Below are 17,441 nucleotides of genomic sequence, written 5' to 3'. Positions count from 1 at the left end.
GGACAAGATGCTTTCACAATTTTAACTATGTTGTAACTACATTGATTTCACTGAAATGTGATGAATGTCCGGCTCAAACTTTTAGCCCTAGTTTTGTTTCTTTAGAACTTGAACCAATAGTGTTACTACATTTTAGTGCTGAGGAGTCATCAGAAAACCTTTGTCTTCCTTTAGCAATGCTCATGTTCTTAGATGCCCAACATATTGACTAGTAATTCTGTCTAGCACCCTGAGTTTTTCAAAGTGAGTTTTGAATGTCTTGGTAAGGGAGTGCTTACAGCCCTCCCTGCACTTCCTCCCCATCCCGTCCATGGAACAATAGGCTCTTAAAGCCAAGGGTATGGGAAGTGGGGATTTTGAAGAGTATACATAATCTTCTCTTGCCCAGCAGTCACCAGAACTATTAGTGGACTATGGTAGAAGCAAACAGAATACATCTCCTTTCACACAAAGGGGCCTGATGCAGATGTCTTGACTGTTGGCCTTCATCTTTGGGTCTTGTTAGCTTTCCATACTGATGTTCCATAGTGACGCTACATTGCACAGACAGAACATGAAACTACTTGGATTTCCATTCTGCTGCCAGAGATCCTTTGATTTGTTTTTCCTTTTGTCTTTAGATTAAGTAGGCTGCTTATTTTTTGAAACAAAGGAAATGGCTAAATAATTGCATCAAACAGAGGGGAGAAATAGACATACATATATTTCTTCCTGTTAAAGAAATTTTTAAATGTGTTTCTGAAACACCGTGCAGCGAGATGCTGCCTTCATCCAGAGAACAGGATCATCCTTATCTCCTGCATCCAGCCCCAGGTGGTGCTTTTCTTTTCCCACTAACTTCTGTAAAATTACAAAAGTGCTGATGTTTTCCCAGTTGACGGCAATGCCACATGCAGAGGTCCTTGGACAATCTTCAGAGGAGGGCTGATAGCTGCTAGTGGCCCATCATCTGTGCATTCCTAGGGATACACAGTAGACATGAGTCGCAGGATTTTTTTTCTCTCTTTATGTCCTATCCTGTCTTCCCCAGAAACCTGATGGTTTTCTTCTCTTTTAAGCACAGTATCCAAGAGGATTTAGGAGTCCGCTGTTTTCATGAAAACTCAGCCTGGTTATTAGCTAACCTACCCAGGAACTCAAATGGGATGGAGAGTCTTCCTATGCTGTCCATTGTATAGATTGGCCTTAAGTAGGGTAACAAATTTAGAGAAACCTCCTGGGAAGCCTCCCCTGCTGAAATCTCTGTCAGAGAATAGCTGCTGTCGGCTGCACGGGCTGCTTGTTTGCCAAAGTGTCAGAAGGTGTTGCAGCATGAGTGCTCAGTACTTATGGATATTCACGCCAGAATAGTGGGTGTTTCAGTCCCAGTGCTAACTGTAGCCATTTGTCTTCATTTTATAAAACAGGAGGAAGGAGAAGATCTCACCATATCCAGGAGACAAGCAAAACAACAACCTGCTGAGACCTGGCCACGCACTAACAGAAAGTTGTTTTGAGTTTTACAGTCGCCCTAGACTTTTGCACAGGGGGCTGATGGAAACTCATCGCTCCACACTGCTGGGTAAGAGAGAAGACACTCAAGCAAAGGGCTACATTTTGGTTTCTCAAGTTTTCCTCACTCCTTGATGGTCTTGCCTCCTGTCTCCTTGAACAGAGAGTCCAAGTTTTAAAGTCAACCCAGCCAGAGGAGCAGTTATCCTCATTCTTTCAGCTGAGAAAATCCTTTCCATGCTGTCCACAACTGTGATGAAAAGAGAAGCCCCTCTTGCCAGAGACTGAACTTGTCTGTCAGGAAGATACCATTTACAGGTAAGAAAATGCCATTCCCAGCAATTAATCTGGATCTTCTTCTGCGTGAGGCTAGAGAAGCTGCCCTTGGGATAGAGTATTTTATGTGTAAAAAGAAGAGACTTGGGCTGCATCCCACCCCACAAGTCATTCAACTTTTTGCTGTTGTAGTTGAACAATATATTGTTGTCAATATATTTGTTAGGTATAAGCTGGTGATAGGACTCATGTCTTTTAACTTTGGTGGTCGAAGACACAGCTGAGTTCAAAGTGCTTCTTGCTCCTCATTGTCTAGATGGGGAGCGAGGAATGACAAGCTCAGAAGCTGACACAAAAGTTGGGTGGTAAATCCCAGTGCTTGGGCCCAGATGGGACAACGATGGGCACCAGCTACAGCAGTTCATAATTTTGTTTCACTAAATCTTCTCTCTGGAAGGTCTGAAAGAGCCTACAGAGAAGACCAACCCAAAGGCTTTGTTGTGTTTCCTGGCATCTTGGGTTTATATGTTTCTGTTTTCAGCTGCTTAAAATTATCCTGAGATCCTTTTTTTTTTTTTGCTCCACTCCACACAGTGTGGTTCATATGAGCTGAATTTTCTCTTTAGAGCTTCACTTATGAATATGGGTCAGCACCCAGGCAGTTGAATGCCCGAGTTCATTTTCATGCTGTATATAAATAGTACACAGTTATTTCACAGTTTCATGTTCAGCTTGCAGGCTTCCAACAGCCTTGTATTCCCGAAACCCTTTCTATTCTCATCGCATTCGGGTTCTTGAACGCGTGACTCAACATAAATTACAGCAGAGGTTATCCCAGCCAAGAAAGTCCTGATTTGGCTTCTGTGTATTGTCGTTCTCGTTCCTGACGGCTGGCGTCAAGTCACTAGTACTCAAAGCTGCTGTTGCAGGTCTTTCCAACCCTGCGATGAGTTCAGCTACGCGGTTAAGCCGACAGCTGAGTTACGCTACCTTACGCACGTTGAGCGGCGCTCGGTCAGTCCGTCATCGTGCTGGACAGTGGAGGAAGTCAGAGAGTCTCCAGCTGGATGGATAACTAACAGCCGGCGTACCCCTGTCCGACGGAGATAAGAGGCTGGTTAAAACCAAGGGAATTTTTAGACTCTTCCCAAATATCGCCTGTCTTTTGTTTGACACAGGACTTGTCATGTCTCCTTTTCTGCGTATTGGTTTATCCAACTACGACAGTGGCCCTTACCTGCCGTCCCAGGGGGAGGTGATTAACCCTTACTGTGCTGTGATGGTTAAAGAAGCTGTGGAGTCAGGTAAGTGGGGAGATGTTAAATATGCACGTGAGCTTTTATAAGACGTGAGTGTGCCTTACTGTTTCATTACTGGTGTGTAGGAAGCACATTGGTAAATCTTTATAAGGGTTTGTGAAGGGCCTTTTGTGTCTCAGCACAGTGCAAGTTTGAGTTTGACATGGCCTGCAAGACAATCTAATTTTAAGGTGATGCCTAACAAGCCTGTGTCTTCAGTTTGAGGTTATTATCAACTGAATAGGAGGTCCCAGCATGTGACAGAGCAGATGAGCTGAGCTGTATTCAGTTTCACTCTTATATGACCAGTTGTTGGTTTGTCAGTGGGAGTCCAGACAGATGAAATCTGTGAGTCCTAGAAATATCCTGGGAGAGCTGTCTTTGTTTGTCACATTTTTTTGAGGAACTGACAGGTCCAGCAACTTCCACCGTTTAATAAAAAACAGCTCTCAAACAACCCCAGTCTTTGCAGAGAGAGTTAATTTATCTGTGTATTTGCTGTAATATGTAAAATGTTTGAAAGTGAAACCTCCTGCTGAGCTGTTTTCTTTGTCCGTGTATATGGATTATTGCACACTTTTCCTGATTGAACAACACTGATGAATCCTCATTGGGAAAACATTTCTTATATGTCTTTTGCATAAAAATAGTCCCAGCGAGAGGATGAAAAGTTCTTCAGTTCTGCTTTTCAAGAATCATGAAGATCAAGACCTTCAGTTATAGGGAATTCCTCATATTGGCTGTTATGTATCTTAAAACTTTGATAAATTCCTAACTTGACTGCTGTGATTCCTTTAAAAGTTAAGTCAACTCAAAAATCCCTTTTTATACTTTGAGAAACCCATTACTCTAACCTTTAGAGGATGTTAAAGTAGTTTAAAAAAAAAAAAGAAATTTTAGAAATTTAAAACAATTCATCATTTCACCTTTTGTTTGTGTGTTGGGTTTTTTTTAAAAAAAAAGAGTCAGTATTTATAACATTGAACTTTGTCTTGGCTTAAATTATACTTTAAATGATTCTTGAGGATGTGGTGACTGGTAAATTCAAGAGGAAAGAAAATACTGCATGACAAGATATCCCTAAGATCTCACTTTTTACTGATAATATGTCCTATTTCAGCTCTGTGCAGGGCTTGGCTGTTTGCTTTAATGAGGCCTTTGAAAGCCATAACTCAAATTGAAGTATCTTGTCAGTTCAAAAGTGAATAAAATCCATTTGGTCAGCACAGACCTATATTTATTTGTCTTACACAGAGCTGAAAGCATTTTCTGGCATCTAACAAACAAAAATGTACTAAGGGATATAATTTTTGTGCTCCTGAGAGTCAATAATAATAATAATAATAGTAATTGTAATAATAATAGTAATAATAATAATAATAATAGTAATACCTCTACCAACAAGAAATTTAAAAGTGTCTTTGGGGGAACTTTTCTCCATTAGCGAGGACTGAATATAGGAAAATGACATCCTTCTATTAGAAGATTTCTGTTTGCTGGGGTGTAATTGCACTTGTCTAGCCTTTGTTCAGATCATGGTGGGGCAGCCAGAGGGACTTCTCATCAAGGCTGGGTTGGATGGGGCTTTGAGCAACCTGGTCTAGTGGAAGGTGTCTCTGCCCATGGCAGGGGGGTTGGAACTAGATGATCTTTAAGGTCCCTTCCAACCCAAACCATTCTATGATTTTATGATTCTATGATTCTATGTCAGTGATACAGCAGGAAACTCCCGAGACCGATTCATGTCAGACTCCCTTCTTAGCATAGGTTAAATCACCCTTGGGAGGTGTTAATCTACTGCTGGTGGAGGGTGTCTAAATGTGTAGATGGCTAACCTCACCTTAAGGTGACTAGGACAAGACGAGACCACAATGGGCTCCATCTCTTCTATAATTCCAGTCTTCTGCAAGGATATTGATATCTGAGCAAGTCAGCTACCTTTGCATTATAGCCCACGAGAACAAACAGGGATTTCCATGGTGGGATTCTTCTCATCTTGAGGAAGACATCCATAATGGGTCTGATGGATCACACCCTAGAAAAGCCCAGTGCTCTACACTGACTCTGAGGGCAGTTTAGGCAGTCCACTCAGAGGTACGCGACTGACGTTCAGTGAGATGAGCCTGACTCTAAATGCCAGAAATGCTCTCAACGTGACCATCCCAAGGAGCTATCGTGCTCAAGCAGGCTTAGAGAAGGCAAAAGGCAATGAAGGTCTCAGAACAACCATTAGCTGAGTATATTTGAAATAGCTGCATCCCTGCTTTGTGATTTTTTTGACCATAGTTTGCTCTCCAGCTCTCTGTTTTCACAGACCACTTGCTACTCAGTCATAATGGGATCAAAACAAAATTATATTGATGCCCTGATATGCAAATTTTGGCTAAAGTGGCATGTCCAAGGAGCAGGAGTGAATGAGCTGCAAAGCTGGTAAGAGATGTGGACAATCCTGACTCCCAGCCTTGTGCTCTGACACATGGCCATTAAGGTTTCTTCAGGACAAATGACTGCTATATGGTAGTGAGTGCAGAATATAGGGCAGGACGTGCCTAAACCCAGAGCTGAATCCAGGGTAGATCCAGTCCCAAATCCCTGCAGGCTCTGTGCTGGAACTGTTTTGGTAGATGACTCTGCTCTGACTTTTGCGATGTCCTATTAAGGATCAGATATATACCATGTGTAGCATTAGCAAAGTGTGAGGAAGTGGGGTTTTTTTTGGGAGGGGATGTCTTTTTTTTTGCAAATGGAGCATTAGTAGATGATAGATGTGTTTGGTTCCCCCAAAAAGGGAGCTTGAGTCTACCTTTGGGTTCATGCCAAAGGCTGTCCTTTGTTGACCAGCCATGATGAATAAGTCATTGGGACACCAAGGGTCTTGTAGTGCACATCATCTGTGGACACAAGGGTGTCACAACAAGGGCACCCTAGGAAATTCCAGAAGTTCAGGAAAGATTGGGCAGCATTTTTTTTTTCCCACTTGTTCATTCTGTAAAAGGGATCCTAGTATTTTATTATATAATCTTAAAAAAAAAACAACCAAATGCCTCTGTGTAGTGAGAAGTCTTATAGCAATTTGTTACCGAAGACAAACCATTTCAGAGATCATAGGCACCTCTGAGGTATAAAAAAATCTGCCCTTTAAAAATGGCTTCTGCCTTCATGAGCCACCCGGCCCCGTGCCATTTCACCACCTGTCTTGGTGACATTTGCTTTGTGAAAGATCCTGCTCCATGTTTAAACTCAGCAAGCCTCCAGGAAAAGCACTCCCAGCTACAGTGGAAGCTGCTGCCCGGGAAAGACAGATGCGATTTTATTTTTCAGGAACCCAGGGTTAGATTAATCCCTGGCAGAATTTCACAGATGTCAGCGGGGATGCACCAGGGGTGACCGTCTGATCCCATATAGTGGCCAGTTCATTCACATTCCAGGGTTTGTTTATTTAAGCCGTACTTTTCGGAGTGCAATGGAAATGAAAGCACTTGGTTTGCAAGTGCTGTGTTTCATATCCGTGGAGTTTCACTGATGTAGCAAAGAAATAATGGTCCTTACTGAGATCTCTGTTCTCCGCGATGCTGGGAAGTTTATGTCTTGTTTTTATGTCTCATTTTGTCTGCTTTTGTTGAAAGAGTGCATTGAATATACATTTGCAAGCTTGGTGGGAATGAAGTAAGCCTGAAGACAATGAGCTCAATATATGATTGCCTAAATCCACATATGTGAAAAGTCAGCATCATTTAACTGATAGAGATGGATTCACCTTAGATTGAGGTGCTCTCAACTTTGGGGAAACTGAATTTGAACCGAAGTTTTAGCTGCACAACCCCTTGTCAAACCGGGCAGGACAAGTGTGAGAAGTGATTTTACGCTGCAGGAACGATCTTCTCTCGTTTTTGCGAGGCAGACCGGTGCTGATGGTCAGAGCAGACTGCAGCTCGAATCAAGTTTATGTATGTTATCAAACCAAGTCCAAGACTATTTTGTGAGAGCCAGGTGTTGGGTCGTGGATTATATTTCAGCAAGTCAGGACTGGTTGTATTAGTTGCAGGATCCTGCATGCCTTTCCTCAGGCAGCTACTTTCTCAACCTAAATCTATCTAGCGGCTCTGGCAGTTGTTTCTCCTTTCGTAGGAAACCAGTATACGGGGTGGTGAAGGGAGATTTTTGTTATAATCTCACAGCCCTAATATTTGTTCTTTCCCCAATAAACATTCTCTCATTTCCGGAGATGAATATTACACAATCAGGAGACACTGTTGCCTTTTTTCTCCTCCTCTCCTGCCTCAAATAACTTTGGAGCTTGTTTACCAGTTTTAATCCATCCTGAAGGTGTGTAAATGAAAGCTGAACAGAGGAATTAGTCCTCCCATCTAGGGTAAGATTTTCTCCAGCCCATGACATGTTCCAGGCTATCGGCTGCATGTGCTTTTCCAGCTGGATGGGATGAGGGAAAGGCTGGGATTATTGGAAATAGGAGCGGGGTCTTTAGGAGACAGGAGTCACAGGTCTGCTGATCACACGACTGCTTTTTATTCTCTTATTCCACCAGCTTTGGCTTTTGATGGGTTGAAAATTTGCAGAGGGTAACTGTGAAATAGAACTTACCTCGAGTAAGTGTCCAAGCCCCTACAGGGCTATATGGAATTAGGGGTTGTTGGGGTTGTTCAGCCTGGAGAAGAGAAGGCTCTGGGGAGACCTTCTAGCAGCCTTCCAGTACCTGAAGGGGCTGTAGGAAAGCTGGAGAGGGACTTTTTACAAGGGCAAGTAGTGACAGGATGAGGGGGAATGGTTTTAAACTGAAAGAGGGGAGATTTAGATTAGATCTTAGGAAGAAATTCTTTCCTCTGAGGGTGGTGAGACACTGGCCCAGGTTGCCCAGAGAAGTTGTGGATGCCTTCTCTGTGGAAGTGTTCAAGGCCAGATTGGATGGGGCTTGGAGCAGCCTGGTCTAGTGGAAGGTGTCCCTGTCCATGGCAGGGGTGTTGGAACTAGATGATCTTTAAGGTCCCTTCTAACCCAAACCATTCCATGATTCAGTGATTCTATGAAATACAATGGGCTGTATGAAATAAATAAAGCTGGCTGAGACTCGTTTCAGAGAGAATTAACTAGAGATAACTCTGTGCAAGCTAATGCTAAACCTCAGAGATACCCTTCACCGTTTTAAGATGTGTCTGCTGTGAAGGAAAAGGAATTAATACATGAGAAAGGGGTGCAGGAAAAGTTTGCTAGGTTGAAAACTCTACACCGCTGTGGGTGTGGTTATAGGTCTGCAAGAAAGTTCATATATTAACATCCCTGAGTTAACTGAGATGTAGCAACTGACTGGACATGAGCTCCAGCGGAACCTTAATCATAAAGTGCATCCAGGTTTTGGGGGGATTGAAGCAAACCTGTTTCATTTTGCGTTGCCATGGGAGAGATGATACATGTAGCTCGTTATCTGTGATGAGATTCACCTCACTAGAAGTGGGTATCTATGGTGTCAGAGTCTACATTTGAGGTCTACTCAATAGTTAATGGAGTCAAGGGTGGAAATTATCTTTTCTAAGGTAGATATCTGCATTTGGTCAAATGAACACAACCTAACTCATTTGATTTATATTGATTATGTTCTCTTCACTGGCTCTGAATGGCCCCAGTGTTCAGACAGCTCAGATATGGTTATACACATTGCAAACACCTAAAGTTAAGTGAGATTAATCTCATCCTAGGTTTCACTTCACACAATAACCTTGTAAGACACTCTAACATGATCCATTGCACACCCTGCCTGGAGAGAGACCTTAAAGTGGGTAAATAATGCAGATCTGTCTCAGGGACTGTAGAGTGGTGGCCTTAGTGCAGTTGAGAACCAAGTCCAGTCAATCCGAACCACTTCTTGTTGACAGAAAATGGCCAAGTGTACGTGCAGAAGAAGCCCACCATGTACCCACCCTGGAACAGCACTTTCGATGCCCACATCAACAATGGCAGGCTCATGCACATCGTCGTCAAGGACAAAAGTGCCGAAATGGTTTCAGAGACCACGGTGGAACTCAAGCAGCTGGCAGAGAGGTGCAAAAAGAGTAATGGGAAGACAGAGATATGGGTGAGCATCATTATCTCCTCTTGCAGGATGTGATGGGGAGCTGCTGTGGAGTAGGGGAATGCCTTGTGTCTATGCCAGGCTGTGACTGTAACCAGGAGGGCAGCAGGAACTGTCTGCCATCCAAGGAGTAATGTTTTGAGTCTACTTGGGTATGACTGGAAAGAAGGACTTCCAAGTATATTAGAAAAAAAAGAGCATGGCACATTTATGTTACCTGCTGCTGTTATCTTGAAACATATGCCCTCCGTTAGCAAGGATGCTGGTTCAGGTGAGCCGTGCCCATGTATTAATCTTTGCTGAGGAAACCCACTGGGCATAAATGGTAATGTGAGTGGCTAAATGTGAATTATTTTATGTGCCCTGGGGAAACAGCTTTAAAAATTAATCTAATATCAAGTAACTGATTCACAGCTGCCTAAATTCAGAGTTATGTGAGAGGAACTCCTTCAAAATCATTGGAGTTATAGTGGAGTAAATTTGAAGTAACAGTCTTCATAAGGATGCTAAATGTAAGGTTGTGTTCCCTGGTAGTCCAAGCAAGAAAGTTCTTTATAATAGTCTTTAACATGTAGTATTCAGCAGCCATGCCATGAATAACAATAAAGTGGAAAGGCATTTGCAGAGAAACTGATTTCCTGGGATTTTTTTTTGTTTGTTTTATTTCTCATGCCAGTTCTCAGGCTGAGCTGCTTGGGTTAAGCAGAGAGTAGAACAGTCAAAAAGGCCTTTGTCACTTAACAGACCTAAGAGTAAGATTTGGTAGAGATTTGCACATTTAACACATAACTTGGAAGGAATCCAGATATTTAGGGACGAAATTGAAAACCAAAAGGCTCTGCTCAACATGACTCCAACCCCAGACTTCAAAGCCATGTGAGGCAGTAGCCTGGTGAGCAGGAGACGGGGCATGTAGTCTGGGGTGCTACTTGCTTGGAGCAAGGGTAATAGACTCAAGGTCAAGTGGAGCTGGGAGACCCTGCTCCTGTTATATCCCAGCCTGGTAGCAGCTCCTGAGATCTTCTCTCCACTCACTCTCTGAATCAAGTTACAACCTGGGGAGGGTGGTCCCAGATAACTCATCTTGCAAGGGTCATGAGGAGAGAGAACAGCATTTTTCTCACTTTTCTGTGCAAGAGCACTGTTTCACCTGGAAGGCAGAGAGGTAACCTTGCTCAGGCTGTGCTGGAGGTGGGTGGGGAAGGCACTGTTGTGGTTTTCAGGCTGAAGAAATCGTTGAATGTAGGTCTTCTTAGGCAAATGGATCCAGATTTACAAAGGCAGCTATGGACAGAGGTTCAGACAGGCAGGAGTTTCCAGGTCAGAAAAATGCCTAGTAAGCTTGTAGCATCACTCACATTGACTGTAATGGAAGTTAAGACTCGCAGAACCAAGTGTTGAAAATATTTCAGCATCTTTTAAGTACCTGTCTGAAGTTGACTGTTTTTTTTTCAAGGTGCTCCCACTTCCCCCTTGCAGGATCCACTGGGAATGACAAGTTTTCTCTATAGATAGTGCTGGTCCTGAGCTGCTGTCTAAAAACCTGCCTATAGCTTCTGTGGTTTAGTCACATGTATCTCTTCTATCATGCCACTCCAAGTGTTTGATAAGAGGTGATCTAACCTCCTCTCTTTATGGTTGCTCCTACCCTGCCTTGTTGCCCCACACAGGTATGAGTGATGCAAACATTAGCCTTCATTGGCATTCATCAGTTCCCACTGGGAAAAGGAGATAGCTTGAGTCATCTGAAATGACTGTTGCTTCTTTGAATGACCGTTTAATGATTGCACTGGTCTTTTTTTCTTGTTTTTCACTTATCTCAACCAGCTAGAACTGAAACCTCAAGGGCGAATGCTGATGAATGCAAGATACTTCCTGGAAATAAGTGGCAAGTGATTTTGTTTGTTAATTGATAGATGTGATTTCTGGTTATGTGGGGCAGACATGGTGTCTTGACGGAAAGCAGTGCCTATGTTATTACTGATTTATGCATAGAAACTGTCATAATGGTTTGAAATGAACGGTCCAGAAAAGCAATTTTTATTGTATGGTGGGGATGAAGATTGACTGTTCCTCTGTGATTTGCAAGGCAGATTTTTGGCCGTTTTACCACTAAAATGGTAGATTTTCTTGTTACACTAAGCAAGACAGAATAGACACATAAGGAGACAGCTCCATCTGAAATCATTCTGCTTGTAGGTATGCATGTGACATGTGCCGTGGTATGCATTATAGTGCAGATGTAGAGGCTGGGATGCAATTTATGACTGACAACACCTGAGTGCACTTGGTAGTTGGGCTTTCAAGATCAAGAGCAATCTAGGCAAAACAGGAAAAGAACCTAGAGGATGACTCATCTGATCAAGTGCAGGTTTCTGCTGCAAGGTGAGCGGAATCATTCTCTGGGCTCCATTGCCTGCTCCAGCTAGACCTCCAGGGACGTGGCAGCGGCTTAGTCACCCTGAACAGGGGACACACCATCATTTATGTGTCTTCACTGAGAACCAAATCCCACCTGCAGAGTGCAATGTCCATGTGAAATGCGTTTTGCTTTGTTGAAGAGAATGAGTTGCAAGCCAAAAGCTCAGTCTTATTCTCCTGTCTTTGATGCCAAAATTCTCACACCCTCAGATGTGGAGTGAAGATGTAAGGTGTAAATACCTAGAAGGACCTTCCATTTATAGAAACATAGAATTACTGAAAGCAGCTAATAGCATGTCCAGACTGATATTTTCTTCATCCGTTCCTACCTTTAATATGGAATAGACTATTGTTGCCTCCTTGTATAAGATATCAGAGAGGCCAAAGCATAGAAAATACAAGCTGTGTTTGTATTACAAATAGCAACATCAGCCAGGTCACACAGGGGGCCAGTTTCCACAGAATACCTATGTAACTTGCTGTGTAATGCATGAGTAAAACAAAACAGAGACTGAGAGTGAGATACTGTGTGCGTATCTAGATTTGTAGACACAAGCACATATGTAAGAGCACATGTATATGCACGTGTAGTCAGAATTTGTTTGTTTGTGGTACTAAAAAGTTTAAATGTGAACTGTGAATAATGGCATGGACACAGCAAACAGCAAAGTGATTGTTGGCGTGGAAAAATAACAAGAAAAAGAATATCCTAGGAACATACATACATGCTTACTCACACACATGTACATGCACACATAAAGGATTCAGTTAAATACCCACAAATATATGTACATATATATTTCTACATGTGTGTTTGTGTGCATATATAGATAATTTTTTTTTCATGTAATTTAATCTTTTTTAGAGCATGTTTCTTCAGTGCTAGACAAAGTCAGAATTTTATGTTTAACTGAAAATTGTCTCTCCTTGGGAAATTTCTGGTCTACATTTCAAAAGCAGCATTATGGATATTCAAGGGAGCTCAGAGTTCCAAGTTTAAAGTCGTTTTAGTGTCCCTGCAGGAATGATAGATAAAAACTCATCCAAACAAGCCTTGTGTGAGTTTCAGAATACAGTATTTCTTAAAAATACTCATTCCCATGAGTGAATCATCAGCTTCGGTCACTTAGTATTTTGGCAGCTGCATTTTCTCAAGGTGCCTGATCAGGACAGGGTACCCTAATAAATTTTCTGTTTCCTTTCCCCCCAGATGCAAAGGACCTGGCTGACTGTGAGACTGAAGGCCTTTTCTCCTTGCACCAGCGCAGGGGAGCCATCAAACAGGCCAAAATCCATAATGTCAAGTGTCATGAGTTCACGGCCACCTTCTTTCCACAACCCACCTTCTGCTCTGTCTGTCATGAGTTTGTCTGGTAAATGAAAACAGATCTATTAATTTTCCCCTTTTAACTCTAGGGACCAGCTCTGCTTCTCCAGTGAATATCTGCAGTCAGTAGAGGCAGCAGGACTGGACCCTTGGCATCTCACATGTAGAATTATTGCACTACTTCAAGGATGAGGTTCACAGTTTGTGATTCCAACTGTGAAAATTCCCTTTATTTTTTTAGTTTATTTCTTGTAAATATTTTTGTCTTTGGCCAAATGCTCAGACATTTCTCATCATCCCAGTTTGCTATTTGGATATTGTGAAATTCAGAATGTAAACATGTGCTGAAAAGGCTGTGAAAACCACAGAGAATCACTCCACAGTTAGATGGAATGAAGATATTTAGATTAGAGAAGGTCTATAAAGACTGATAAAAAGCAAAGCTGTTTTATTCTGTTTCTTTCATAAATGTTGCTCTCCTTTATTCTGTCGAGACTTTCAGAAAATTCAGAATTAACCATTTCTCTGTTTATTTATTTCAGGGGTCTGAATAAACAAGGCTATCAGTGTAGACGTAAGAAACCTTTTTTTTTGTTACTATCATTTTTCACTTGTTCTTTCCTTAAGGCATTTTTTCTTAACACCGTGACACACTTTTTCTTTCAGAATGTAACGCTGCCATTCATAAGAAGTGCATTGATAAAGTAATAGCCAAGTGTACAGGATCAGCAATCAACAGCAGAGAAACAATGGTATGTATCATTATTTGACTTCTTTTAAAAAACTTAGGTGTCATTCAGATCTCTCCTACATCATTGTAAAACAACTTCTGATGAAGCAAAAGGTGCTTGAACTGAACTAAAAGCTGTGTGATCTGATCTGTGCCCTTTGGTTTTTTATGTTCCCAGTGGTTTCATTACCTCCTACTTGTGATTTACTCAAATGCAGCCACTGAATGAGCAGTTGCTGAATCAGGACTGACATTTGTCTAATGCATGAAGTGTAGCTCAGAGGGAAGCAATGGACATGAGGTGGAGATTTACTGGAGGAAATTCTTCGCTATCCAATGTTAGGCAGTACTTTAACATCCCACTCTGTGTTATCTGAGATCTCCAAATGGTCAGTGGAAGATCTAGCATCTCTACCATTATTTATTTTATATTTCTTATATCAGTTTATAATAAACCTTTTTTTTGATGGGCAAAAGTGGGACTTTAACTCTTGGTAGGACTATTCCTTTTTTCTTAATTGTGTCCCACAGCTTCTGTTTACTTCCAGTCCCATCCTGGCTCCTGTTCTCCTTTTACAGTCTAGAGATGAGATTCATCTCACCTGTCTTCTGACATCTGCAGAGTAGATGTATCCAACTTTGTCATCACCTTTGACTCCCTGTATACTAAAAGAAGAAAAATAGTTTCTTCCAAAGAGTGATTCATGACAACAAATGTTGACATCCATTTCAGGATGGGATGAATAATTTTTAGAAATACTCCTGCTTTTCCATTGAGCATTAAGGGAGTCTGGATGTATAGTTGAGATGCAAACAGCTATCATCTGGTCAGATAAATCATAGAATCATAGCACCACAGAATCGTAGAATTGGTTTGGTTGGAAAAGACCTTTAAGATCATTGAGTCCAACCATAAACCCAGCACTGCCAAGTCCACCACTAAACCATATCCCTCAGCACCACATCTACACATCTTTTAAATACCTCCAGGGATGGTGACTCCACCACTGCCCTGGGCAGCCTATTCCAATGCTTGACAACCCTTTCCATGAAGAAATTTTTCCTGATATCCAATCTAAACCTCCCCTGGCACAACTTGAGGCCGTTTCCTCTTGTCCTATTACTTGTTACTTGGGAGAAGAGACCAACACCCTCCTCGATACAGCCTACTTTCAGATGGTTGTAGAGAGCAATAAGATCTCCCCTCAGCCTCCTTTTTTCCAGACTAAACAACCCCAGTTCCCTCAGCCGCTCCTCAAAAGACTTGGGCTCTAGGAATTGTGATCCAGAGTTGTGATCTAGGGAAATCAAGCCTGGGGATTAAATCACCCCGTTCCCACTGAATTACACAGATATTATGTATCAATATTTGGCTTTCTATATCTGAATGATAGTTATAGATATTTTTTTCTTGATGGCCATACCCAGGGATAAAAGGGCAGTAGACATCCCATATTCTGTGGTACAAACCTGGGGGCTGTTGGTTTTCTATGCAGAGCTGAGGTGGGGAGGAGTGAATTGCCAACACAGCTTTTCTCTTGCAGTTCCATAAAGAGCGGTTCAAGATCGACATGCCTCACCGCTTCAAAGTCTACAACTACAAGAGCCCGACTTTCTGTGAGCACTGCGGCACACTCCTCTGGGGCCTTGCACGGCAAGGATTGAAGTGTGATGGTGAGTTCCTGGTGTATATTGCATGAGCTGAGCTCAGGAGTGGGATGTTGGCTTTAGAGAGTTGCAATCTAAAGAGACAAATCTCATTTATCACATTTCTCTGCGAGACCTGTATGAGATGGCATCCGGGGTGGTGAAGGAGTAGTCAAGAGGACCATTCTTCAAGGAGAATCATTCTTCAAGGATGAGGACCACTGTCAGCATATAGAAAGATGTGTGGTCCATGAGACTGAGTCACTTCCCAGAGAGGCAAAGAACATCTCAGTGCCCACTTTTGGTCTTCCAAAGTCACTCCTAGTATCGACTTTCATGCTCTGTTTCCACTATCAGACATTTCACCATCTTCATAATCCTATACCAACGGGCAGATCCTGTTCTGTGATTATGGTTTATCTATGAGCTGATAGACTGTGGAGTTTTGGTAGCCTGTAGCTGCAAAGGCTGATGGATGTGGAAATAAAACCTTTTGCCCAGAAGAAGATATAAATAAACTTCGTCTCCACAGAGAACCAAAAAATGACCTAAGTACCATCTCGTGAGACATAAATGGTGCCCAGGCTTTGAGCTGTTTACGTGACTGATCTTTGCCCTTGGCCAACAGCAGTGCATGTTCCTGCCCAACCTAATGTCAATCCCTTTACAGCTGAGCTATCCTCTGTTGTCCTGATGCCTCTTGTTCTTTCTTTCAGCATGTGGCATGAACGTCCATCACAAGTGCCAGACAAAAGTAGCAAACCTTTGTGGAGTTAACCAGAAACTAATGGCCGAAGCTCTGGCAATGATAGAGAGCACCCAGCAGGTAAATACTTTTAAGCTGTGAGTCACCTGGAGAAAGGAGGATCAATTATTCAATGTTTATTTCAGTGCAAGAAATAAGGGCATTGAAGGGAGCATTGTGGGCAACAACTTGTCACGGTTTAAAGCTGGGCTGGCGATTAAACCTGCAGCAGACGCTCTCTGTTAACCCTCCCCCCCTCACCCGAAGGGAAAGGGAAAGGGAAAAGGGAGAGAGACTTACGGGTTGGAAAGTTAAAACAGTTTTAATAAACCTATAATAATGAAAAAGAGTATAATAATAATATTGGAATAATCAAATATATACAAATATATATACAAAACCAAGATCGAGCTCCCCCGATGTCGGCAACGTCACCACCGGCACTGCAGGGCAGGCTCCGGGAAGGCCCAGGCTGGGCCTAGCGACGGTCGAGAGCTGGATTCAGGGATGCAGATCAAAATCGGGGGCAGCAGGAAAACAGTCGGAGTCCTCGTTGGACACCGGCCATAGCAGAAAGAGCAAGAGCGAGCAGGAGGCGAGCAAGCCCGAGACCCTCATGATCCCCCCGCTTTATACCGAGAATGACGTGTATGGGATGGAATACCCTCGTTGGTCAATTTTGGGTCACCTGCCCTGTCTGCTCCCCCCTGCAGCTGCGACCCCCCTTCGGCTTTTCACTTGTAAGCAGTGAGGAATTCAGCGGTGACCTTGGTTTCTCTAAGAAAAAGTACAGCAAGAGCCTTACTGCACAACATCCCTACCGGTGCCTCAGCGATAACTACAAACTTCGAGCGTTATCAGTCCTGGAAGCAGACACTGTCTGCAAAAACATGCAGTTAGTTTCAGAAAGTGCAGTTATTTAGAGGAGACTTAGCTGAAAGTAAAAATCACTGGAAGGAAAATCGGCCTGGTTTAGGCCAAACCAGGACACAACTTCAAAGCAAAGAGTAGGAAATGGGTCCTTCATGGAACAGGTAGTTGAACTCATTGCAGAAATTTCTGGAGGCCAAAAGTTTTCACGGGTTCAAGTGACAATCTGGTGTTCATGGAAGAGAAATCCATTCAAGATTAATAGAATAGTTAATTCTGTTAATAGAAAAGCACTACCTTTGAATCAGGAAATCTCTGAGCCGCATATCTCTGGAGATAGGGGGAATATTCTGAAGAGATAACTTTGCATGCCTGTACTCTTCTTGTATCTTTACCTGGTATTTACTTGACCTCCGTTGCAGACAGGACAGGACCTGGATGGACTCTCACCCTGATTTGGTACAGTTGTAGTTACATTACGTTCATAACGGAGGTTGTGTAACAGGGTCCAGGGCAGAGTGAGAGGAACTTGGTTTGGTCCTTTTGCTGTC

General features: G+C 42.6%; 1 protein-coding gene across 2 annotated transcripts in view; it reads left to right on the top strand.

Moving 5' to 3' along the window:
• The window catches only part of PRKCQ (protein kinase C theta), a 71,134-nt gene that overhangs the window by 19,033 nt on the left and 34,660 nt on the right, over positions 1–17,441 (top strand). For both annotated transcript variants that reach the window (XM_068400492.1, XM_068400491.1), the window contains exons 2-11: positions 1,407–1,561; positions 1,655–1,809; positions 2,946–3,071; positions 8,954–9,153; positions 10,978–11,038; positions 12,782–12,944; positions 13,441–13,472; positions 13,565–13,650; positions 15,173–15,302; positions 15,992–16,101. In XM_068400492.1, the coding sequence (XP_068256593.1) occupies positions 2,954–3,071; positions 8,954–9,153; positions 10,978–11,038; positions 12,782–12,944; positions 13,441–13,472; positions 13,565–13,650; positions 15,173–15,302; positions 15,992–16,101 (900 nt within the window). In that variant the 5' untranslated portion in view covers positions 1,407–1,561; positions 1,655–1,809; positions 2,946–2,953. The remainder of the gene's footprint in view (positions 1–1,406; positions 1,562–1,654; positions 1,810–2,945; positions 3,072–8,953; positions 9,154–10,977; positions 11,039–12,781; positions 12,945–13,440; positions 13,473–13,564; positions 13,651–15,172; positions 15,303–15,991; positions 16,102–17,441) is intronic.

The sequence above is a fragment of the Nyctibius grandis genome, chromosome 5 (genome assembly GCF_013368605.1).
Source record: "Nyctibius grandis isolate bNycGra1 chromosome 5, bNycGra1.pri, whole genome shotgun sequence".
Classification (NCBI taxonomy): domain Eukaryota; kingdom Metazoa; phylum Chordata; class Aves; order Nyctibiiformes; family Nyctibiidae; genus Nyctibius; species Nyctibius grandis.
This window is presented reverse-complemented; position numbering and strand designations above follow the sequence as displayed.